The 26602-nt window shown below is 41.2% G+C and overlaps 1 protein-coding gene across 2 annotated transcripts in view; it reads right to left on the bottom strand.

The window, feature by feature from the left end:
* Positions 1-423: 423 nt before the first annotated feature.
* Positions 424-26602, bottom strand: part of LOC136857863 (lipopolysaccharide-induced tumor necrosis factor-alpha factor homolog) — a 118300-nt gene continuing 92121 nt past the window's right edge. For both annotated transcript variants that reach the window (XM_067136878.2, XM_067136879.2), the window contains exons 3-4: positions 20000-20138; positions 424-6132 (exon numbers count right to left, since the gene is read on the bottom strand). In XM_067136878.2, coding sequence (XP_066992979.2) covers positions 6030-6132; positions 20000-20138 — 242 coding nt within the window. In that variant the 3' untranslated portion in view covers positions 424-6029. The remainder of the gene's footprint in view (positions 6133-19999; positions 20139-26602) is intronic.

Genomic DNA, 26602 nt, shown 5'->3' with positions numbered 1-26602 from the left:
TAGAAGGTATCTTAAATCATTATGTTGAATTACCTAAAGCAGCAACAACAATAATAATAATTATGTACAAGAACAGTTAATTATTTTATATTTCTGCATTTTGCCGCACGCTCCCACCCCACCCCTCGCTTATCCCTTGCCGTTTAGCAACTCCTGAGGTGATCCTGCTGCCCATTTTTGGACCCACTGGTTTACATTGGATGAAATCACCTATGTTAATCACTTTTCTGGTCCCAAATCTTTTAGCATTAAAAGATATAATTACCTTACCTTCTTAGTGCTGATATATTCTTATCTGACATGGTGTTGCTTTTCTTCTTGTTACACTTTATTATAAAGCATAATAAAACATGTTGATCTGAAGCTGACAGCTGAAAAATGATAACTAAGCTCAGAGGGTTTTTTTATGAACAGAGCAGTTAGTGAACCTCATAACGATATATAGTCTTTAATGGCACAAATTCTATACATTCAGTAGAAGATAATGCAGGGTGTTTACATTAATAATGTTATTCATACATATTCATAAGACAGAACACACTTGGTGAGCTTTGTTTATTTACTCAAATACTCCTGGTCATACCAGTGATAGATATATTCACAGAGATCGTGCAAGGAGGCATCAACTCGTTTCGACTGGCATTTGATAACCCTTCGGCTGTCAATGAAAACATAAAATGCGAAAAACTGTATTACTTAACATTGTAATAACTGACTGAAACGTCGCCTCTGTAACAAGCTGTGGAGCACAGAGACTACCATTCGAACAATGATATTCCTTCCGCGTTTTTCAGTTGATCATAACTGCGGTTACAATACGAATATCTTTCTCTTCGTAGGTGTAGGCTATCTTCAATGTTTAAATAGAAATTACACAAACACACTTTTTAGAACTTAACGCATCTTAAAATAGAGAAAAGAAAAAAAAGTAATGTTTTAACTTCTCAAAAACACATTGTCGCATACTGTACACTCGCTCGGCATTGAAAATATAACTATTACAAGATAAATGGTTCATTCGCTTCTAACCCCAACGAGGCAAACAGAAAGGGCATCAAGGAAGATACTTTTAATCTTAAATGTCTAAGTTAATCAATTTTAACACATGCCTTCCTACGACTGATACGTATATTTCTTTCTATAACTATGGTTGCCCAGTTGTACTTTCTCTTAAATCAGTAATCACCACCACCGCCTGATATTCACCGACAAGCATAAGGATCCAACATCTGAGCTATACTTTTTAATTTGACAAATGTATCATCTTCTCGGCGGCTCACAGCTCGTGAGTACGGGAAAAGAGGGTATGTGAGATACCGTACTGTTCGAATTGCTGTATTTAAACCTCTAAGATCTTCATGTACAGTCGCTCAACAACAACAAAAAGCAAACAAAAAATATGAGCGCATGGTACTGTAAGTTCCTCGCAGGTGCATATTTCTCAAACAATTGAAGCTATAGAAATAATGTAAGCCTTGGGTATCCACATGGTTTGCATCTACACGAGAGGTGAATTATATTTTGATAATTAAAATTAAATCTGATAAAATATTAAATGCGCGAAAGATACGATACCATGCGTTTAGTTTTATTTCCTTGGGCGACTATGCATTAGGAAGTATGGATTTAATTTCTTTCCTCACATCATCTTGAACCAGTGGCGGTTTCTGGCCTGCTTGCAGGTGCGTGTCGCAAAGATTTGTCCGGAGAAACTCGTTCGCAGTTGACTTGCAATCCTTGTGGCTAACAATCAGGAGTGCATAGTGTTGCTATTTTTATTCAAGTAGTCCATTTTCACTATTAATTTAGCGTCCGATTTGCTGATAAAACCCTTCAGCTTGCATTCATCAGAAGAGAAGCTAAAAATTAAAATTTAAGACGTCCCACGCCAGTACTTAGCATAGAAAAGAGTGTACAAAGTAAAAACAGATAGTTTACACATAGGTTTAATTATTCATCTGTTTATGATAAACATAAAAGGATTTGTGGTTATGAAAATAACAATTCATTATACTGTTTCCCATGTTTCTTGTTTGGCGGGGAGGATAAATAGACCAAAACAAGAATGACAGATACTCTAGCACACAGGACAAAAAATGCACGAAGCCTCGAAAGTACACATTTCAAATGCTTTAAGCCTAGGAAACTGAACATTGCTAAACAATATTAGACGGTGAATTCAGAAAATCAGTGTATACTTACGCATGTTGAAAAGGTTCAAAATAATTAATCCTGTAAACAGTTGTTTTATTTGCGTTTTTATTGAGAAGAGGAACTTCCTTTATCTTATTTTCAGAATTTAAAATGTACAATTATTGTGCATTTAAAATAAACTGCAACCACCACTGGCTTTAACAGTCTGTAAATAAAATAGAAAACTGTATATAAACTATATATACAGTATACCTTCCAATGTAAGTATGTTTCTTCGTTCCAAATTGGCACATTCAGAATACGTACAAAGTATATTAATTTTTTTCAGAAATCACACTATTTGCAGTGGAAATTTCTAGTTGTTTATGTATCTTTCCTTTGATATTACTCTGTGATGAATGAAAATAATGTTGTTAAAGTAACAATATATTTTTCAATCTTCAAGATACTACTAATGTTAAATGTTTCATACATTTTAACACAATCCTACCTATGATCGATATGTACGTTTCTTTAAAATAACTGTTACAGTATATGCTATGTTTTAAATTCGGCAAAATTCTGATATTTTGAAATCCAATGCCTTTAATAATAATAGTAATAATAATAATAATAATAATAATAATAATAACAACTTTAAAGCTCATGATGTGATCAGTTTATTCTGTGGTTTTGTTGGTTAATCAGAGAACATTCAACAATAAACTTTGTTTTTATGTATAAAGGCCTTGTAAAACGGTTGTCATAAATTCTTTTTAACTTACCTTTCTTTTTATGTATCGCTTAATAACGGTAGAGTCTAAACTATTTGGTAATTACTTCTTCTTCAGACGATCAGCAGGTTAAATGTCTGCTTATATTTTCACATTCGAGCATCACTTGTGTTTTCTGCACAATAATTATCTTTGATTGCAGTTCATGTAGTCTCTCTATGCATCCGATGAGTAGTTCGACGTTATGTATTGTTTGTTCATTGGAACAATAAAAATGTAAACTTGGTCTAAGAACAAACTTCACTGAAAAAAGTTATGGTTTGCAAATAAGAAAAGGGCGTGTTCTTTAAGTGATATGCCTAATAAGTTTACTGTATTTTTTGTTTTTAATATGTGTAAAGTGTTTTAACACTCTCTCGTGAGTTTTTTTATTTGGGAAGTTTAGTGGGTAGTGTCCTGAGTTTTATCTAAAAACAACAAGAATCATTTGAATTACTGTTTCCGTGACTGGTACGGAATACTATGAAGTCATATTTTCCGTGTTGCCAAAATAACTAAGCACGCTAAATGTATTGACCACTCGAAAAATTGTTTAAATAAGTTAAATGTACAGCTCCATTTAAATATCTCAGTTGTGCTCATCGACGTAAAAGCTCTGTTTACAGCCTACATGTTACACTTGGTGTACTACTGAAAGCTCCATTCAAAGAAGTTAACCGTGCTGATAAACTTTATGTACGGTAATTAGAACAGTGAAGTACCGGTAGCTATGCAACTCTGAAAAATATGACTTCTAAGTACTTCAAGCTTTTAGCTAATTAATAAATGTCGAATATGCTCAACATTTTGGGGAAATTTATTTCACTTACACTTAACCCTTCCTAGACATACCTGCCCAACCCCTCTCTCTGGTATAACTCATGATTGGAAACTTCGTTGCCATGTTGATGGAGTCTTTCCGCCCAATATTTGAAGATTTCATGTAAATATTATATGCTATACTTCTTTGAAATGTAGAAGGGTTGTTCAGTTGAAACATAGACAAGGCTGGCAACACTGCAAAGCCAAGAGGTGGCAGCGTTGCTTGCTGAAGCACAGTTTTGCTCACGCTGGGGTTTCATCCCGCGGGCCCACAGCATACGCTGGGCGGGTGGGCGACCAGTATTTGTGCTTCAGCCACAATGGCATTGTGGTTACGTCTACTAGTCAGTCTCGATACCCGAGTTCGAAATGGAGGGAGAAACTAATGGATACGGCTCGGTTTTCTGTGACCGAACTCTCCTGAAATATGCTTGCATTTATGTCGTAAAAATTACCAAAATATGATCTAACAGTTAAAACGAAGAAAAAAAAAAAGAGAAAACTTTTAACGGTTGGTTACAGATGAAATATTCCGAAAATCGAAGAAGTAGTTAGTGGGACGTAAAACCAATAACTTAACTGACAAATGAAATAAACCATAAGTTACCTCTCGTAGCCTTCATTTTCAGTAGAGTTGCACTGGATGGCGACATGCAGTTTCAGATGGTCAAACTTGAAGGATCTCCGGTTGTCAGCAAGTAGAGCCTTGTACCTGGAGAAACTTTTATCTACATCGTACGATGTAACGGGGCCATACTTGAAAATAGTCAAATCGTTGGTGGAAAGTTCCGGATCATTTTCGTGGACTTCTGCTTCTTTTCAACAAAGAATGTGAACAACTTTACACAATGTTTTATAACCAGGATTTCGTTCAAGCACCTAGTGTAGTTTTCTCCTTACCTTGTCAGCTACTTCGCCCCTTGTTCTTTATAACTCGCTTTCAGTTTCCTTCACAATGCTTAATCCATCACACAACTGCATGTTCACAGTTTCAAAGCGAGAGATGGATTTTGATATCACAGAGAAATTTGATTTTATGTAGGTTAAGTTTTTTGACATGGTTGATATTGAAGATGAATCACTTCTGTCAAAGTTACTGAAGATATTTTCAATCTCACTGTAATGTGTGCAATAGTAGTTTGCAGCATCAAACCAAATCCCCCAACATGTTAGAATGGCCTGTGGAGGAAAGGGTAGTGATGGCGCCTCTTCTTTAAGCTTATACATCGAAGCGGAGCCTTAAAAGAAAATAATCCTGCTGTTAGCGAAATTCACGTCTTTAGTCTGCTAAAGAGTGCCGTGAAGAGCAAGCGTTTCACCACCGGTCAAGCCCTTAAAAGAAAATAATCCTGCTGTTAGCGAAATTCACGTCTTTAGTCTACTAAAGAGTGCCGTGAAGGGCAAGCGTTTCACCATCGGTCAAACCCTTAAAAGAAAATAATCCTGCTGTTAGCGAAATTCACGTCTTTAGTCTGCTAAAGAGTGCCGTGAAGGGCAAGCGTTTCACCATCGGTCAAACCCTTAAAAGAAAATAATCCTGCTGTTAGCGAAATTCACGTCTTTGGTCTGCTGAAGAGTGCCGTGAAGAGCAAGCGTTTCACCACCGGTCAAGCTGTTCTTGGTGCCTCAGAAGAGTGCGATAGTAACAGCAACCAGCGTCTGTCATCGTGGCGGGTATGGAACAACAACTTATTCAGCGTTGGGACAGTGCCTGAACGATGAGGATGATTATCTGTAGACTCCATTAAGCTGGTATCTGTACGATGTCGTTTTGATATAGTGAATGTTGCCCAACACATATAGTATAAGTTTCTAGAGACCAGTCTATGTTTCATTTGAACAACCCTTACAGAAGACGAACACTATTAAATCCTGGAGACTGTTTTTCTTTATAATGCTGTTATGAAACGGAAACTGAAAACCTTTTGTTATTAATAATACATAAAGTTAAGCGTTGCATAGAAGGTTGAATTGCTTCTACCAATGTGTTATTAGTGTACTACTATAACGGACAGCGATTACGGTTTAAAACTGAGGCAGAAAGAATCCATCAGTTCGACAAACGGAGTATAATGCAGATCGTTGTCGTCCAAGAACATACTATTTTCTCGACACCTCCACACTTAAATGATCGCTATTTTTTACAGTGTAAAACAACCCACAATAAGTGTCGAAGAAAACTTTCGTTAAGTGTACTAGGTGCAGCACATTTCTGTCTCGAAATATGAGGTTCGTTATATGTAATAGAATCAGTAAATGACACTGATAATTTGATGAAGTTGATGGCTTGATGTCTTTCTTTCAGCTCGAATAACTTCCAATGAACGCTCCACAGCTGGGACAGTGGTGTGATGAAGATTTGCAACTGTCGGTGCAGTAAGGGATGAGTGCACATGGGCAGCATCTGAAAGGCAAGGGTAGCATTAGATCCACTTCCCGGCTTGAGAGTACACCACCGTAGCTAGCATCATACTAGTCAGTTGGACATTTTGCTTTTCGCAACAAACAGGATTGGGAGATACATTAACCCCTTCCAAAACGTGAAGAAATTGCAGGAGAAAATAATGTTACGTGTATTTGGATCAGACATTTGTTTAGAACATTACTTTGTCTTTGATACAGCGAGTGCGACATTACAATGGTAATGTCTAATGTACCGAGGAAATTCCTTACTGTACAGTATACACCATATAAATGGTTACAGGTATTGCGATTAATCAGTCAATTGGACTACGTACTACACTATTTGAGTCTATAGTTATTTACCAGAGGATACTTTACCATTACCTTCGAGATCTGAAGACCTGAGAGCTTCTTTCTGCAAGACGTTTCGAAAGTCCGTCGTATTGACGTTCATAGTACTCTTTTCTCAATTGTAGGAATATTAAAATAGGAATGTCTATGTTTCGTGAACACTTCTTATCCTAAATCTTGCAGGTACCGTACCCCTCATTTCTCTCCAAAAACCACAAAAATACTCAAATGTAATAATGGTCTATTCAATATTATTTTGCGTGAACTATTTCGCAGGTGTTGATTCTGCACTCTACGGAATATTGTTGTAATCTTAATGGTCTTAGTACGGTAACTTTAGAACTGCAGCGTGGTATTCCCTTATGCGTAGCTGTTGCATATAATGCATGCGACTCTCTTAATTCCTAAATATTATATCATTTCACCCTGGCACTACCCTGCGTTGAGTGAGGAAAACTATTCACAGAATCATACCACTTATCTTCAACTAGCGCGTGCCCTTTTGACTCGTGAATTAAACGCAGCCGTTATTTAGGGTCTCTCGACGTGTAGGTGCTGAGCATTGGGTCGCGAGTTTTGTATAGAGAAAAAGAGCATTTATGACTCTACAGTCTCGTATTATAAAGAAAAATATGGACTGAAGAATATATCAGTCACAGGCTTGATGGTGGGAACCCGGTGAACATTTCCTAAATTCTTATTGCAGTTATGGACGTCATTAGGTTTAGAAAAACATCTGTTGACAAACATAACAGTAGCTACCATCCGCGGTTCAATATTAATTTTAAGAAACCGTTTATAAAGTCAATAGCATCGTATACGTACTTTTCGCTTACTAATTCCTTTTTGTACTGTGTGTAAAAGACTTTTCATATTCCATGCCCACATGATTTTTACAGAGTATTTTTTATAGTGATGGTAGGTTTTTTATTGAAAAATGAAGTATACTTTGTTCTAGTGGCAACCTTATAATTGGGTAATTGTAAAGTAAATAATAATAAATATTCTGCATGCATATTTCTGTGTAGCTCCTGTCATTCTACGACCCTCTTCGACACCTTTTTCTCTTCCTTCCACGAGGATGATACGGGAGGAGACTTACGGAATTATAGATTATTCTATATTTCAAATCCCTTTCCTTTCTTTACCCAACAACCTTATTCTTACTGGGAAACTATTCCTTCTTCCAAAATTAATTTTCATGACCGGGAAGTTTAGTCCTGTAAACTGATACATTAATACTGATGGCCTACACGGCTATGATGGTTGAGTTTTCATAATGTTTTTTATGATTGTACAGTAACATTTATTTTAACTAATATATATGAGAATAATTTTCATTAATTGTGTAGTCTGTTTGAGTGGATTATGCATAATGGCTTAAAGAGACTAGCCTACAAAGCAAAGGTTTAAGGCTTTAATTATGCGGATGGATAGAGGGGTTATATCAGGATGTATAAATTGTAGATTTCAATGTATAGAATCCTCTGCTGATGTTTTCATTCCCATCACCATAACGTCCCATATAAGTGAAATGCACCATTTAGAAATATTGGAAATTGCAGCAATTTCTGCCTGATCATTGGACAAGTGAATACCGCAGGTCTTCAGATCTCGTAGGAAACAACAGATATTTACAGTATTAAAACAGAACAGCTTAAGGGGCTGAAACAAGACTCCCTGTCATAACAAACTTCATGCATATCGGCCGAAACTTGAAATCAGGTTGCAGTGAAAGTCCAACGACTAAAGCGGAGTATTACTTAAAGCCCATAGGCATTCACTTATTTACCTTCGGTACTAGCTAGAGTGGTGCCTCTCCAGGAGGATAATCTGACGATAGTCGTGTCGTTAAACATCACATTGTTCATAAGTTCATGCTTCATGCAAATTAAAATCATAATCCTTCCATTTCAAGTCGTCTTCATCATATCTTCAATACACACGAATGGTTACACAATTTATTGGTTTGTTAAAATGTTGTGTACTATTCTTATGTATGGACAGGTTTAGGTTTGTGATAAGCAGTGCATTAATGAACTTATTGGGTGCCGAAGAGAGCTCGACAAGCAGGACAAGAGTGATTAGCTGATTGACAGGTGTCTAAATAATACGGGATCCAAGCACATGGCCAACACCTGAAAGAGAATGTAATAAAAAATCAAATGGTGAAGAAACATGCAAACTGTGAAAATTAGAAGTGTACACAATTTAATTCTGTGCTATGCGTTTTTGAGGGATTCTGAATGTCGATGGACAAATACCTAATTGGAACTATATCTGTACGAGGGAGAAGTGTCAGATTCAAACTCTGAGACGGTTAAAATATTAAAAATTTCCGATTTTCCAGAAAAGATCATACGAATGAAAAATAGGTGAACGTTATATCTGGAGTTTTCAGAAAAGAGAGTAGGAAATGAATTAAGCTCCATCAGTGGATGAGTGCCGGCCCACTGATCCTAAGATCGCGCGTTCAAAGCGGGAGAAGCAAGTCCATTCGCCACTGCACATCGTACGATGTCGGTATGCAAAATATCTCAAGTGACGCAATCACCGGATAAAATTAACTAAAACTGAGCCCAACGGAGATCCGTTTCTCTGCCATCTTGTGCAGTAAAACAGAATCTCGAAAGTGACACAGATAGGTCTTATGGCGACGATGTGAGAGGAAAGACGTAAGTAGTGTAAAAATGGGAAACCACGGAAAACCATCTTCAGGGCTACCAACAGTGGGAGTCGCGACTGTTTTTGTTCGACCATAACTCAGAGTTCAGGTTTTGAATAATTATCGAAATATATCTTACATATATGCTTACCGAGCTCGATAGCTGCAGTCGCTTAAGTGCGGCCAGTATCCAGTATTCGGGAGATAGTAGGTTCGAACCCCACTGTCGGCAGTCCTGAAAATGGTTTTCCGTGGTTTCCCATTTTCACACCAGGTAAATGCTGGGGCTGTACCTTAATTAAGGCCACGGCCACTTCCTTCCCACTCCTAGTCCTTCCCTGTCCCATCGTCGCCATAAGACCTATCTGTGTCGGTGCGACGTAAAGCAAAAAAAAAAAAAAAAAAAAAAAAAAACATATATCCTTGTTGTTCTTGTTGCAAGAATCTCAGGGCGAAAACTATACCCTCTTACTCACCTGTTCCCTAGGATTACCCGATGAGTCAGAAAATCTCTAATTTACTGCCCTGATGGGGAGAAAACTATCTGGCTTGGAGGCGGTATTTTCTTCCAAGTCAAAGTAGAAACCAAGTAATTTGGAAAAAGAGTATTATTAGAATTTGGTGCATAGGAGGGGGAACTTTATTCGTAACAAATGGGGAATTTTGATTGACAGTTAGTGAGATTTGTTTAAAATAATGAAAATGCTGAGAGAGGTCTTAAACCAGATCATAAGTGAGCCAAGGGCCATGATGTTTATAACGTGTGTTCGGCTTCTTGGTTCTTATGACCTTATGACCTGTTCTACTGAGCTTGGAGAATTCTATATTTGTTCACCCTGGCTATGTTATTTATTTGAGTTCTAATAGTCGGTATCCGAACTTTAGATCGTGTCTTCCCATTAGATCTCAAGAATGGGGATCCTGCCATTCTCAGGAACTTATTTTGGAAAACTAATTTTGAATATAGTACCAGGTCTCGCAACCATACAGCAGCATGGGCCTAATACAGTACATACTAAATAAATAGTTATCTTAATTGAATTAGAGATATATTTATTATAAAGCAGAGGTTTCAGGTTAGCCATACGTGCCTGCTCCATATTCGCTCTCCATGTTAGACATTTGTCCATTGTTAGGCCGAGATATTTAATTTTTTGGTCCAGGACAATGGGACGTTTTGAATACACTGACTGACAGTGACAATGCAACACCAAGGAGGAGTGGTTCGAAAGGGATGAAAGTTGGGGAAAAAACAGAGACGGCACGGATGAATAATTGATGTTTATTTCAAACCGATATGCAGGTTACACAATGCGCACGGCATCGACTCAGTAGGATGTAGGACCACCGCGAGCGGCGATGCACGCAGAAACACGTCGAGGTACAGAGTCAATAAGAGTGCGGATGGTGTCCTGAGGGATGGTTCTCCATTCTCTGTCAACCATTTGCCACAGTTGGTCGTCCGTACGAGGCTGGGGCAGAGTTTGCAAACGGCGTCCAATGAGATCCCACACGTGTTCGATTGGTGAGAGATCCGGAGAGTACGCTGGCCACGGAAGCATCTGTACACCTCGTAGAGCCTGTTGGGAGATGCGAGCAGTGTGTGGGCGGGCATTATCCTGCTGAAACAGAGCATTGGGCAGCCCCTGAAGGTACGGGAGTGCCACCGGCCGCAGCACATGCTGCACGTAGCGGTGGGCATTTAACGTGCCTTGAATACGCACTAGAGGTGACGTGGAATCATACGCAATAGCGCCCCAAACCATGATGCCGCGTTGTCTAGCGGTAGGGCGCTCCACAGTTACTGCCGGATTTGACCTTTCTCCACGCCGACGCCACAATCGTCTGCGGTGACTATCACTGACAGAACAGAAGCGTGACTCATCGGAGAACACGACGTTCCGCCATTCCCTCATCCAAGTCGCTCTAGCCCGGCACCATGCCAGGCGTGCACGTCTATGCTGTGGAGTCAATGGTAGTCTTCTGAGCGGACGCCGGGAGTGCAGGCCTCCTTCAACCAATCGACGGGAAATTGTTCTGGTCGATATTGGAACAGCCAGGGTGTCTTGCACATGCTGAAGAATGGCGGTTGACGTGGCGTGCGGGGCTGCCACCGCTTGGCGGCGGATGCGCCGAACCTCGCGTGCTGACGTCACTCGGGCTGCGCCTGGACCCCTCGCACGTGCCACATGTCCCTGCGCCAACCATCTTCGCCACAGGCGCTGCACCGTGGACACATCCCTATGGGTATCGGCTGCGAATTGACGAAGCGACCAACCTGCCCTTCTCAGCCCGATCACCATACCCCTCGTAAAGTCGTCTGTCTGCTGGAAATGCCTCCGTTGACGGCGGCCTGGCATTCTTAGCTATACACGTGTCCTGTGGCACACGACAACACGTTCTACAATGACTGTCGGCTGAGAAATCACGGTACGAAGTGGGCCATTCGCCAACGCCGTGTCCCATTTATCGTTCGCTACGTGCGCAGCACAGCGGCGCATTTCACATCATGAGCATACCTCAGTGACGTCAGTCTACCCTGCAATTGGCATAAAGTTCTGACCACTCCTTCTTGGTGTTGCATTTGCTCTGTCAGTCAGTGTATTAAGATGACCGAAGTCTAGATATTTTTCTCGAAAAACAAATGCCTGGATTTTCGTGGCATTGATCTTAATTTTGTTCCGAAAGTACCACTTCCAGAACAATGAGATCCTAGATTGTGTCGCAGATATGACATCTTCGTTTCTCCTTCTAGAGGTATTAATAGCTCTGTAATCAGCGTACTGCTGAACTTACTCCATGGCAAATTGGAAGGTCATTTACATATACGGCGTACAGAATTGGGGAGATGGTTCCACCCTGTGGGACTCCGGCTTGGGGTGACTGAGGGATGGATTATTTTATTTTTTATTTTCAGTTGAAACAGAAAATTTCCTGTTGGATAAATAGGAAGATATAATTTTGACAAGATCATTTGGAGGTAAGAACACGAACAGCTCGACTACGCGGAGTGTTGCGGGCTGTCAGATGGGAGATGGCTTGCAGTGGAGTTTTTAAAAGTAGGAAAGATCATAACATGAGGATAAAGTTGGAATTCATTAGGACAAATTTGGAAAAATAATCGTTTATAGGGAGAGGAATTAAGGATTGGAATGATTTACCAATGGAGATGTTTGATAAATTCCGAACTTCTTTGATGATAAAAGGAAATCTGCCACGTGTGTGACCGCCCTCAATGCAGATCAGTGGTGACTGATTGAAGTAAAGAATCTCTCTCGAAACAGACACGAGTATTGTAGATAATTAGATCTTACTTTTCAATATTTGGTGAAACATGTGATAGCCATTACTGCATAACTGCCGTTTTGGATTGCTGTTTTCAAGGCTTGAGGACTGTTCCGTGTACGATATTAATCGATAAGTACCGGATATGGTTAGTTGGAATAACGACAGTGCTTTAATACCTATATGTCATTATGATACATTTACGTCACACGTAATTAGAGTATCATAGTATGAAAAATATGAAAATCCACAGCCTGTTTCCAGTCATTCGACCGGGTCAGGAATAGAATGAATGAAGCCCCCATCTAGCGGCGAGGATAGGAAATGTGCCGGCTGCCGAAACCTGTCGCACTCCTCTGGGGCAATGATAAATGACTGACGGATGAAATGAAATGATATTGGAGAGTGTTGCTGAAATGAAAGATGGCAGGAAAAGCCGGAATGCGCGGAGAAAAACGTGTCCCATCTCCGCTTTGTCCAGCACAAATCTCACATGGAGTGACCGGGATTTGAACCTCGGAACCCAGCGGTGAGAGGCCGGCGCGCTGACGCCTGAACCACGGAGGGCACATATCATAGTATGATGGAACAAAAAACATGTAGTGAACTGACAATGTAAATATTGATACAGAAGAGCTACGAAAGAAACCATATATATTTACATAAATTCCCAAATTACTTGCACTTGATTTAAACATTACTTTCCTAAAATAATCCTGCCTTCGTTCAACATTTCACAAACCTAATAATAATTAAAGAGACAAGCGGAAAGCGAGTGTAGTCAGTGTCATCGCGCCAGCTCTGCTTCAAGGTTGCCGCGATACGAATTAGATCTGTTCGTATGAGATTTCTGAAATACAGTAGAAGTCACGTCCATACTAACTGTAGTCTTTTGGCTTATACACATATTATTAAAGCTTAATTACCTATCAAAAAAGTAGAAAGAAGTATGGAAGGAAACGTGACAGTAGTTACTATTACCAGTGGTTTAGTTGGACCGGAACGGGCCGGAACGCCGTTCCGGAAAACATTTCCCCGCTTTAGAATGACGTAACACTTTTACATTCAGTAAGAAAATCTTATAATCCATACATAGCGCTGAAACGTCATGGGTGTACTCTAGCGGACTAGTGATTCAAAGGTACTATACAAAAATAATTTGCCCTCCACTTCTACTTTGGATATCTGCTATGGTAATGAGAGTGTTGGCAACCTTTGTGACTTTTTCCACATGTCAGACAAGAGGAGGTACATTAATGCTTTTAGAAAGTATGTCGAGACCAAGGAAATTCCAGTGGAGCTGATGCCTTTAATCAAGAATGTACAGACTATTCCCATCTTTTCAGCAGAAGCTGAAAGAGCTTTCAGTACCATGAATGAGATCCACATCGAAAAGAGAAATAGGCTGCTGGTTGCAAGATCAAGCGGACTTATTTTCATAAGCAGCGTTTGACCTCCTGTGCATATATTTAACCCACAACCATATGTCAAGTCATGGCTACGAAAGGGGAGACGTTCATCTGATGAAACGACTTGTCGGAAACATGAGGCCGCTGATTTTGAGACCCAATACGAGTCCATCTGGAAATTGCTGAATTAATAAGGTGAGTTCCTGTAAATATTTTTTTCCAACTAAATCACTGACTATTACAAAGGCTTCAAAAATAGTGAATCATTGTACTTGCCTTCGGCAGGTCAGCAGTGTGTGTGGATCAGGTATATAAAGAAAAGCAATCTCATTGCCGATTGGAGTGAAAGTATAGTCGAATGTGTTAAGGACACAGATTCCTCTTTTTTTTTTTTTTTTTTTGCTAGTGGTTTAACGTCGTACTAACATATCGAAAGTGTTCGGTGACGCAAGAAGGGGAACGGGCTAAGATTGGTGTGAAAAGTAAAAAACCACGGAAAACCATCTTCGGGCCTGTCGGCGATGAGATTCGAGCCCACCATCTCCTGAATGCAAGCTCACAGCTGCACGACCCTAACCGTACAGCCAACTTGCTCAGTGCATATATTTGCTTTTTTCACAAACATTTCTGCTGTAGGGAAGGATGGAGCACAGGCAAGGGGCACATACCTTTTTTTCATAATTTGGGATTACTGTACATCAAGCAACGTTTAGTTGCAAGACGTTGAACCTTCACTAAGCTGAGAACTGTGGATTACTTGACTACTTTGTTTGTGTCTTCAGAGAGGGAGCAGTTTACTTCATTTCAGGTAAGATTTTGAAGAATATTTCTATCAACTTAATGTTGTTTGATGTAGATGATATCTATTTTTAGTCAGTTTAGCGTAGTGTTTTATAAAACCATCCTTAAGCTACAGTTGTTCGCCTCCGTGCTGTTAGGGTTAGTGTGATTAGCTACCACCGCCCGGAGGCCCGGGTTCGATTCCCGGCTCTGCCACGAAATTTGAAAAAGTGGTACGAGGGCTGTAACGGGGTCCACTCACCCTCGGGTGGTCAACTGAGTAGAGGTGGGTTCGATTCCCTCCTCAGCTATCCTGGAAGTTGTTTTCCGTGGTTTCCCACTCCTCCTCCAGGCAAATGCCGGGATGGTACCTAACTTAAGGCCACGGCTGCTTCCTTGCCTCTTCCTTGCCTATCCCTTCCAAACTTTCCATCCCCCGACATGGCCCCTGTTCAGCATAGCAGCTGAGGCTGCCTGGGAGAGGTACTGGTCATCCTCGCCAGTTGTATCCCCGACCCGGAGTCTGAAGCTCCAGGACACTGCCCTTGAGGCGGTAGAGGTGGGATCCTTCGCTGAGTTCGAGGGAGAAACCGACCCTGGAGGGTACAAAAGAAGAAGAAGCTACAGTTGCTTAGTGGTTGGAAGTTGAAGTCAGTGACAACATGGCAGTGCCAAATACAAATGAAGTTATGTGTAATATGGGACACTATCGGACATTTCGAAAGGGGCAAAATGATACACTGTCTGACTGTACGCCTTGCAGTTATAAATGACGTCATCGTTGTAGAGTGAAACAAAATATTTGGATCTTCATCTTCTTCTAAGCGTTTATCCTACTGTTGTAGTGTCCGCTTGATGGATCAAGGAACGCAATTTCCCGCGATCGAAAACGTCATTACGCTACAGGTGGAATGCTCGTATCGGTGTTCAATCCTGTCATCATTGTTTTGGCTGTCCTATTCATCGAGTCCCGGTGATCTTAAGGTGGTGGGCATTAGTGGCGATGATGTGAGAGGCAGTGCGCATGATGTGACCGTACCATTGGAGACGTCTTTGACGCGTATTCTTTTTCTCATTTACTGGGGCAATGCCAATCTTCCTCCGAACAGAGCCGTTTGTTATGTGTTCAAGGCGAGAGATTCCCGTCGACCAACACAACATACGCATCTCCACAACGTAAAGTTGGTGCTTTGCTCGTCTCGCAACTGGCCAGCACTCAGTTACATAGATAGCGACTGGACGAACAACTGTATGGTATATTTTGGACTTCAGGAGTAACGGCATTCTCTTGTCACAGAGCACTCCTGTTACCTCCCTTCATCGCATCCATCTAACATTTATCCTTGCTCGCACTTCAGCCTTAATGTTGGTAAATGAAATGGCGTATGGCTTTTAGTGCCGGGAGTGTCCGAGGACAAGTTGGGCTTGCCAGATGCAGGTCTATCGAATTGACTCCCGTAGGCGACCTGCGCGTCGTGATGAGGATGAAATGGTGACGAGGACGACACATACACCCAGCTCCCGACCCACCGGAATTAACCAATTATGGTTAACATTCCTGACCCTGCCGGGAATTGAACCCTGGACCCCTGTGACCAAAGGCCAGCACGCTAACCATTTAGCCATGGAGCCGGACGTTAATGTTGGTGTTAGTACATAAATGAGATACTATGTAACGGAAAGTACCGGTCTTCGGTAGGTTTTCACTATTGACTTCAATAGCACTCTGGTTTGATAGGTATTCTGTCTTCTTGATGTCAAGATGAAGACCAAATCTGTTGAGGTTGAGGTTGAGGTTGTCGTTGTCCTGCCAGGCTTGGACCTGGTGTTGCAGATTGTGTCTGGTGGTACTGGCAAGCATGCCATCATTCGCATGAAGTAAGTTTCATGGGACTTGGCGCTGTAGATCTCGAGTGATCGTCTCTATTACACAAATAAAGAGTAGGGGGACAAGGCTGTATGAAAATGATTGTCAAGAAGAAAATAAAAATCTACAAGCCCCTCAGGGAGATTCATCACCAGAAAAACCGGTCGCCAAAGACGAATGAACCCGTAAACGAGTACAGATACGCAGAACACGTACTTTAAAACAGGAGGTGGACGCACAGACCGGGAGCACGGTACTGCATAGGCTGGGAAGTGGGCGCAGTACGTCAAGTGTCGCAGTAGCTCACATGGGAAGCGGGCGGGGAGTTGTGTGATAGTGGACGGTGCTCGAGGTAGGAGGTTTGTGATGAGGTTGCATACTTAATAGCTGTCCGACTCGTTGGCTGAATGGTCAGCGTACTGGCCTTCGGTTCAGAGGGTCCCGGGTTCGATTCCCGGTCGGGTCGGGGATTTTAACCTTCATTGGTTAATTCCAATGGCCCGGGGGCTGGGTGATTGTGCTGTCCCCAACATCCCTGCAACTCACACACCACACATAACACTATCCTCCACCACAATAACACGCAGTTACCTACACATGGCAGATGCCGCCCACCCTCATCGGAGGGTCTGCCTTACAAGGGCTGCACTCGGCTAGTAATAGCCACACGAAATTTTTACTTCATAGCTTCCAAGGACTGATTTGTTTATTTGACCCTGTAAACGACCGTATGTATCGTTGCATAGGGTATGATGCTGGGTTGGCCGAGGATTGCAGATGATGTTCCGTGACCAGTATAGGCTGGGAAGTGGGCAACATTGGTCAAGTGTCGCAGTAGCTCACATGGCTAGCGCTTGGTAGGATGTGTGATAGTTGACAGTACTCGAGTGTTCGAAGTTTCAAGTCCCAGGCAAGTATTTTTAAGCCAATTGCCTAGGATGTGGCAAGGTATTTTTCACAGACTGATTTGTTTATTTGGCCCTGAAAAGGGCCGTTAGTATGGAGCTGTGTTGGTAGAGGCTAGGAAACATGTGACAGGATTTCAGTTATCCACGTCGTTTAACGCAGCACCTGCTCGAACTGACGTCCTCCGAGGCCAATACGGAGCTGCGCGTGATGTTTTAAGGACCGTCTGGGCCGTTGCAACATCTCTGGCGAAACGGATCGGCATGCCTCGGCGATAAGCTCTCTAAGGTGACAAGGACTGGCCGGTTCCTGTGCATACACCAGTTGTTTTACATGGCCCCACAGAAAAAATTCCATGGGCGTAAGATGGGGGCTATCTGGCGGGCCAAGGGCAGGTCCTCCCCTTCCTATCCATTTATCAGGATACGTCGCATGGAGATGGTTCCGGACGACCACCGCCACGTGCGGTGGAGCTCCGTCATGTTGAAACCACATCCCGCAATTGTCAAGGAGTGGCACACATTCCATTAATTCATCTTGGAGAAACCGCAGGTAGCGTTGCCTGGTCATATGGCTCTCAAAGAAATGGGGACCGATGAGGTGATCATCCATGATTCCACAACATACATTCACGTTTCACTGTGCCTGAAAAGCTGTCTGTAGCACCCAATGGGGATTATCAACACTCCCGTAATGCATATTATGGCGATTAATGGTTCCATTGCGGTGTAATCGTGCTTCGTCCGCAAATAAGAGAGTCGCCAGAAAAGCAGGATCATTGTCCACATGCTGTAGGATACATTGACAGAACGCCCCCGGACATCGAAATCATGACAATCGATCTCCTGGTGTAAGTGCAGATGGTACGGGTGAAACCGGCAGATATGCAATATCCGCATACCATACGCTCGGCTCGGCTGATGTTCGCCTACTGTGCAATGACCCGTGTGCTAGCACGAGAGTTACGCCGGATAGCGTCAAACACGACCTCTCCATCGTCAGCAGATGCCACGGGATCTCGAACAGGCCGTGTCCTTCTCGGGGATGCAGTATCCCGCAGGTGTCTTTCCACACTCCGAAATATCATGCCCGTCGGTTGTTATCTATCCGGATAGCGTTCTTGGTACAGTTGCTGGGCCTGGTATGCATTCTGCCTAGCTTCTCCATAGATAAGTAACATATCCACATATTCGTCGCTGGAATACATCTCGAAGCAGTGAATAAACTTTGTGTTGTGAATTGCTTCGAAAGAGGGGAGTTCGCGCAGCTGTATACTTACCTGCCATCGCATGTTGTTATCGTTCCAATGGGGCATACTTTGCCCTACCTGTGGTCTACGAAGCTTGGAACATGTATGGCGTAGATAACTGGCCACAGACCTCATCTCCTCGTCCAACCCAGCACCATATCCAATGCAACAATACATACGGTCTTTTACATGGTCAAATACACAAATCAGTCCTTGGAAGCTATCAAGAATGCAACCTTACCACATCCCAGGCAACTGGCTGTTGAAAAAAATTCTTAATGTGGGATTCCAACCTCCTACATCGAGCACTGTCCACTGCCACATATCTCCTCACCCGCTTGCCATGTGAGGTACCGCGACACTTGAGATACGGCGTCCACTTCCCAGCCTATACAGTACCGTGCTCCCGATCTTTGCGTCCACCTCCTGTTTTAAAGTACGTATTCTGCGTATCTATACTCGTTTTACGGGTTCATTCGAGGTACCCATAATGAATTAATAGTGGCGCTCACAATTCTTGCTGTCTTCTAGCACGTAAACACACATCTCGTTATACTACCCCGGTTTAGAGAGAAGGACCTATGTCTTTCAGAATTGTAGTAAATGTGAAGGGATGCATAAAACTGAATCGCTAGGGGCTGGTGGACCACCCGGTATAACTAAGTGGAAACAGTGTCCGTCTCTGTTTGTAGATGTGATTTCCACACACGTTTCATAACCTGTAGCATCCTGGAGTACACACTATTTTATAGGATGCACAAATTTTCATTTTTATACATTATAATACTATTCTATAATTCAAAACTTAATGTTTGGTCGTTAATTAGAGATAAGTACGCGCACTATCATTTGGGTGTATAATTACTGCCAGAATAATGACTGTTCATTTATCATTAACTTGATAAACTTGACTTTATTCAAGTCAAAAGATGTCGGAAGCTGTAAAATAACCGGATTTTTATATGTCGAAGTTATTAGCAAAGCCTTTAATAGACTTCACTCTACCTACTTACCTCTGTTGTATAATTATTTCATCGAGCGAGTTGGTCGTGCGGTTAGGGTTGCGCAGTGTTGAGCTTGTATTCGGGTGATAGTGGGTTCGAACCCCACTGTCGGCAGCCCTAAAGATGTTTTCCCATGGCTTCCCACTTTCGTAGCAGGCAAATGCCGGGATTGTACCTTAATTAAGGCCACGGCCGCTTCCTTCCCACTCCTAGTCCTTTCCTATACCTATCTGTATCGGTTTGTGGAGAGACAGCATTATCCATCAATTTTCAGGTCAAAGCGATTTTCAGCCAAGTCACTCAATGTGCTTACCACGTTTTTGGAAAGCCGAGTAACAATTGTTGAACTTACCCAACGAGACAGAGGATGAGAGCTATGATGTGAGTCTTCGTGGTGGTATCATGTTCTACCTTAGTTGTGACCTCTGCGTGACATGACGGGCATTGTACTCTGGTTGGGCGCGGACCCAATTGGGGACCAGCAACAACAACTGAAATTCAGAAAGAAAAAAGGAACATTGAGAGGGAAATACTCTTACAGTTCAGAACGGCATAAAATAATATCTACGTTGGGATAGTCTCCGGTGGGACTGTTACATAATAATAATAATAATAATAATAATAATAATAATAATAATAATAATAATAATAATAATAATAATAATAATAATAATAATAATAATAATAATAATAATAAATAGTAAGCTGGATGACAAGGGGAAGCAGTGTACCTTGTTTGGACAAGCTGGGCTCTTCGATTATTTTAAACAATACCTCTTCAGTGACGCCATTTTAAATAAGGATAAGTTAATATATTAACAATAAAGGCATTGTATTTGAAGGCTGGTTAAATGCGAAACAAGATTTCGTGATGTCGACTGAGTGGTCTGTAAAATACGCATGGTAGTAATGTCCCTTTCATAACGCATGTTCGGAGACTTCAATGCATTTAAAATGTCCTGCTATACATCAGTGGATCATAATTTGGAAGTAACAGACATGAAATTAAAGGGAGTGATTTGTGGTACAAACAGATGGGAACAATGGCAGCGGGAGAGGAGATGAAGGCTAAGTTAGGAATGAACTCGGTAGATGAAGCTGTGTGCATAAATTGGTTTGGAGGGGGGGGGGGTCTTTTGAGGTCAGTTGAAGGTAATAAACAGTAGAGGGAGACGTAGGCGAGGATGGCCAGCTCAGTTTTTAATGATTATAGATGTATTCATTAGCCGAGGCTACAGACCTAGTTGCAAATAGAAGATTGTGGAAGCGCGTAGTTAATTCATAGAAGCTTGCAGACTGAACGCCGAAAAGCACAATAGTCTATAAAGAAGAAGTATAATGTGTATAGGCCAATACACCAGTAGTAAAAGTAGTTCCTAGGAGGTCGTTAATGAGTATCCGATGTCACTCCCCAGAATGTGTGTAGGGGTTAAGAGTTAAAGAAAAATACCCAACTTCATAAAGTGCACTCTTCCATCGCGACTGTTCTATGGAAAACGCTATGGGAAGCCCACGAAGAAGTTCGCTGTGTGTCGGAAGACGGTTCAATTTACTTTTTTAATAAAAATAAGGGGTAACGTACGCCTCTTATGAACACATATTTTGCTACTGGAACGTTTGTAAAATTGGAAACGTCCTTTACGGAGTCTCTCGTCTTCTAGTGGTCGTTCTGTTTCTTTTACGTTCCAGAGCTAATTTCGTAAGCATACTATCTTAATTTACGCGAACAATAGACAAACATATCACTTCCACCACAACAATAAACACGTTCCTGCTTCCTCTTTATTATCACTTTCACAACTTTGGGGAAAATGGGCTTGAACTAGCGAGCAGCTTTTTCTCTACTTACTTTTCTGAGCATTGAACTGCCCTATGTTTCATCAGAATGTACCTTAGTGTTGTGTGTCCCAAGAGATTGAATACAGTAAACTGTAAGATACTTGGGAGACCAAAGGACCCTGACCCACCGGACTAACAAGGGAACTATTTAGACTGAACGTGATAGATTTCAATGAAATCTGAGTGAAACGTACAAAAATTTCTTAAATTTAATAGTAATAATTATTTTGCCGTTAAATCTACAGGTGATTTCCGACAAAAGAGTGGTGTTATGAAAATGTTGCATATTTTGGGCTGGGAAGAAATGAGAGTAAAGAGAAGAGCTGCTCGACTAAGCGGTATGTTCCGAGCTGTCAGTGGAGAGATAGCGTGGAACGACATTAGTACACGAATAAGTTTGAGTGGACTTTCTAAAAGTAAAAAAATATCATAATATATCATGAAGATCAGTTGGAATTCAAGGGGAAATACTGGGGCGAATATTCGTTTAAAGAGGAACTAGGTATTGGAATAATTTACGAGAGAGATGTTCGATAAATTTCCGACTTCTTCAAAAGGATTTGATAAAAGATGAGGTAAAGCACTGATAGAGAGTCTGGCACCTGGGAGGCATTCCTAATTGCAGATCAGTGGTAAATAATAATAATGGCGTGTGGCCTCCGTAGATCAGCAGTGATTGATTGAAATTCACTTGTTTTGACATGCTGCGGACAGCCTATGTAAAAATGGCGGACGTGCAGCGATTCTCTCATGTCTTAATTATTGATCATCCAATCTATTTTCATTGCAATAGGTCTGGTCCAACACAGTAACACCCTTGTAAGTCTGTTTTCCTCGACCGGTATAGTTTCAATATAAGGTGTGAGCTCACATACGAGGTGGTGGTTGTGATTATTATTTTAAGAGGAAGCGCAACTGGGCAATCATGCTCTCTTAACTCTAATCAGAAGGAAAATGAAAGACGTCCGATCCCTCGAAGAATGAGAGTACCGCCAAAAGAAAGGGAATGACACCCCAGAGCTCGAAAAACTAATACCAACGGGCTACTTACACAAGTTCTTAATACGTAAGTGTTTCGTTCGTATCATAACATTTTTTTTCCATTTTTAGGCCAGGGGATTACTTAAGCAGTACTCCGCCAACAGCCATGCAGTCCTAGTCGAATGTTCCAAAATTGAATGTTCCATGTCTTTGAACAACTCAGTCCATCAATATCAATTATTATGCTCAACATGCGGGCAGACACCTCAAGACACCCTCGGTATCCCCTGCCTGTCGTAAGAGAGGACTAAAAGGGGACGCAGGGGCTCTGAACTGTGGAGCGTGGGTTGGCGACCACGGGGCCTTTTGCTGAGTCCTGACCTTGCTTCCACTTACTTGTGCCAGGCTCCTCACTTTCATCTATCATATCCGACCTTCATTGGTCAACTCGTGTCCTTTTCTGACCCCGACGCTATTAGGTTTGCGAGGGCTAGGGAATCTTTCATTTTCACGCCCTTCGTGGCCCTTGTCTTTCTTTGGCCGGTACCCTAATTTTTCAAATTGTCGGATTCCTTCCTTTTTTTCTCTCTGATTAGTGTTATATAGAGAATTGTTGTCTAGTTGTACTTCCTCTTTATACAATAATCACAACCACCACCAGACACTTCAAGGTTTTTATCACAAAGTTGCACTCATAGTGGATTTTTTTGAAGGACAAGACGCCACACGTCTTTTTTATCTATAAAGTAAACGTACTTTTTACTGTGTACATGTACCGATATCTATGTGACAATTTTTATAAGACCTTTTATTCTTGTGTCGACTGATGATGTTCCAGTAGGGATGAAACATGTGCCGATTTTAATATAGTCAATCAATAAAGACTGATTGTATTGTAACGGTAGAATACATGATGAGGATTGCTAAATTGATATTTGTGACAATACTGGCTTAGCACTATTAAATGTATTTGATGTAATACCATCGGGGTCAAACAGAAAAGATGAAGCCGGGTTGAGTGACTCAGACAGTTGATGCGCTGGTCTTCTGATGCCAACTTGGCAGGTTCGATCCTGGCTTGGCCCGGTGGTATTTGAAGGTGCTCAAATACGTCAGCCTCGTGTCGGTAGATTTACTAGCACATAAAAGAACTCCTGCGGGACTAAATTCCGGCACCTCGGTGTCTCCGCAAACCGCAAAAGTAGTTGGTGTGATGTAAAGCCAATAACATTAATGAATTCATTTTTGTCTTACGAGGTTGAAATTTCACATGATGGTTGCTCCTATACCGGTATGTAATAGATTTTAAATAAAAAGTGGTCTTCAAACAATGCACCCCTAAGTGGTTTTGACTGGGGGGGGGGGGAGGAGGGGTGAGTGATGTCCAGTGACAAACATATTTATTTCTCTGAAACTATTTGACGTACAAGGTTGAAATTTCGCATGATTGTTGCCCCTATGCTTCTTAGATTTGTATATACGAAGTGGTCTTCATAAAACACACAGTATATTCCTATGGTGTTTTGACCGGGGTTTGGGGCCTGATGACAAAAATGATTTACTTCTCTGAAGCCGTTTCACTTCACACGATGATTGATCCTTTATGCCTTATATTTTAATTAAGAAGTGATCTTAAAACAACAACAAAACCTTAAGTGGCTTTGCTTGCTTGTTGTTTTAAGGGGCCTAATATCGAAGGTCATCGGCCCTCGTGGTTTTGACTGGGGGTGAGCTCTGATGACTTAAATATTAATTTCTGTGAAATAGTTTGACATACCGTACGAGATTAAAATTTCACATAATTGTTGCTCCTATATGTTTTCAGTTTGAAAATAAGAACAGGCCTCAAAACCACTCCTAAGGAGTTTAGGTTCGGGGGTGAAAACTTATGACAAAATTATTCATCTTTCCAAACCGTTTGAGTACGAAGTTGTAATTTTACAAGAACTTTGGACATCGTAGGTGTCAAATATGATGTATTCAAAATACTTCGCGTGTATAAGGATTGGGACCATGTAGTATTTTTTAAAGTTCTAAAACTAAGTCTTCACAACAGCCAAGGTACTCGATCAAATTTGCGACCTGTTTTCTTGTTTTGCAAAAATCATTATTTGTAAAACTCAGGAGTTTAACTGAAATCAACTTAAATTTAGTAGGCCCACACAACTGGAGGAATATTTTAAAGACTGTATACCATTAATGGTACCTACGTATTCTTGCGCACGATGAATGTCTAATTTTTAAAGATTTAAATCTCTCAAATTACTAATCAAACTCCACAAGTTTAATACACATAATAGGCCTAATTAATAAAGGAGGTCTCATCTCGATTTTCATCAGAGATTGGTGCGCCCTCTATACTCACAAAATTCTATGTCTTGTATTTCAAATAAGAAATGGTCTTAAAAAATACACTCCTAAAGGGTTTTGACTGGGGGGGGGGGGTAACGAATGATGACAAAAATATTGATTTCCATCCAACCGTTTGAATTACGTTAAAATTTCAAATGATATCCTAGATGTTAAATAATAAAAGGTTTGAAACAAATTTAATCCCTCTGAGAGTTAAATGGGGTTAAGATCCGAAAACAAATAACCATTTAACGTATGAAGACAAAATTCCAAATGGCGGTATATATTTTAAATCCTAGGTGTGAAATAGGAAATCTTAGGTTAGCTCCGGAAACGAAATTGTTTATCCCTCCAAAATCGTTTGACCGGGCGAGTTGGCCGTGCGTGTAGAGGCGCGCGGCTGTGAGCTTGCATCCGGAAGATAGTAGGTTCGAATCTCACTATCGGCAGCCCTGAAAATGGTTTTCCGTGGTTTCCCATTTTCACACCTGGCAAATGCTGGGGCTGTACCTTAATTAAGGCCACGGCCGCTTCCTTCCATCTCTGAGGCCTTTCCTATCCCATCGTCGCCATAAGACCTATCTGTGTCGGTGCGACGTAAAGCCCCTAGGAAAAAAAAATCGTTTGACGTAAGAAGTTGTAATTTTACGAGAAGGTTCTTCTTTTATGTCCTAGATGTAAAATGCCATATAGTGTACTCCAAAATATTTCTCCCCAAAGGGGTTTAGATTGTCATTCTTCCGAAACCGTTCCAGGAACGAACTTAAAATTTTACATTAAGGGCGGTCTTCTATTTTCTAGATGTTAAGAAATATTTTTAAAATATTTGACCCTAATATAACATACATTCCTCCATTACTATTCGACGTACAAAGGCAAGATTTCACAGGTTGGTGGCTTTTACGTCCTAGATATTAAATAAGATAGGGTTGAAAAACATTCCAATTCTTCTGTACGGGGCTAAAATGAGAGTTAGATCAGAAAATAAATACTCATTCTTCCAAAACTGTTTGACGTACGAACTGAGGGTGTATTTTACAGGCTAAGCCGACAGTGGAGTCTCCAAAATGTAAAACTTGAAAAAAAAACTTTCAGTTTACAACCGTAGCGAAGCATGAGTATCTTGATAGTGTGTAATATAATAACTATGCGCTTTTGTCGAAAAGAAATACAATTAGTCATCCCATCACCTAAATCCAAAACTAATCTATCACCACCGTTTCATCTCCCCTCCAATTATTCCTTTCAAAGAGTGGGTGTAACCCTGTAGCTGGGCCGCCCCACTTTTCAGGTTAGGATCTGAATTGTTATAAATACCAAACTTGCTGCTAAATTATAGGCACTTGATGAGCTGTATGTTTGATCAGTCATTCGAGGGATATTACCGCCTACTCTTGACAAATCCTCCACTTCTAGGATAAATACAATTTTCAGTAACAGACAGTTTTGCATACCTTTAGGTTTCCAATCGAAATCTTCGATACAGGATCCCATCGTAGTACAATTTCATCAAGTATGACATAGTTCATTTTTGTAGTCCATGGCACATGAGCCAAAATCCTGTCGTCTACTAAGTAATTTCTCGATAACGGCTAATTTTTTCTTCTAGTTTTCGGACGTACTAACTTTGTTGCCATGGATAAGTGAGGCAGGTGTTATAATTGAAATAAAAGACTGGCGCTTTTCTGATAAAAACAGAGCTAAACAAGCTTTTAGTTTTACGTGGCTGTTGATGTCGTGATTATAGCCACGGGATCTCCAGTGTTAGGTGGATTCGGAGGTA

Source organism: Anabrus simplex, chromosome 1 (genome assembly GCF_040414725.1).
Source record: "Anabrus simplex isolate iqAnaSimp1 chromosome 1, ASM4041472v1, whole genome shotgun sequence".
NCBI lineage: Eukaryota > Metazoa > Arthropoda > Insecta > Orthoptera > Tettigoniidae > Anabrus > Anabrus simplex.
The sequence above is the reverse complement of the archived record's forward strand: the minus strand, read 5'-3'. Positions and strand labels throughout refer to the sequence as shown.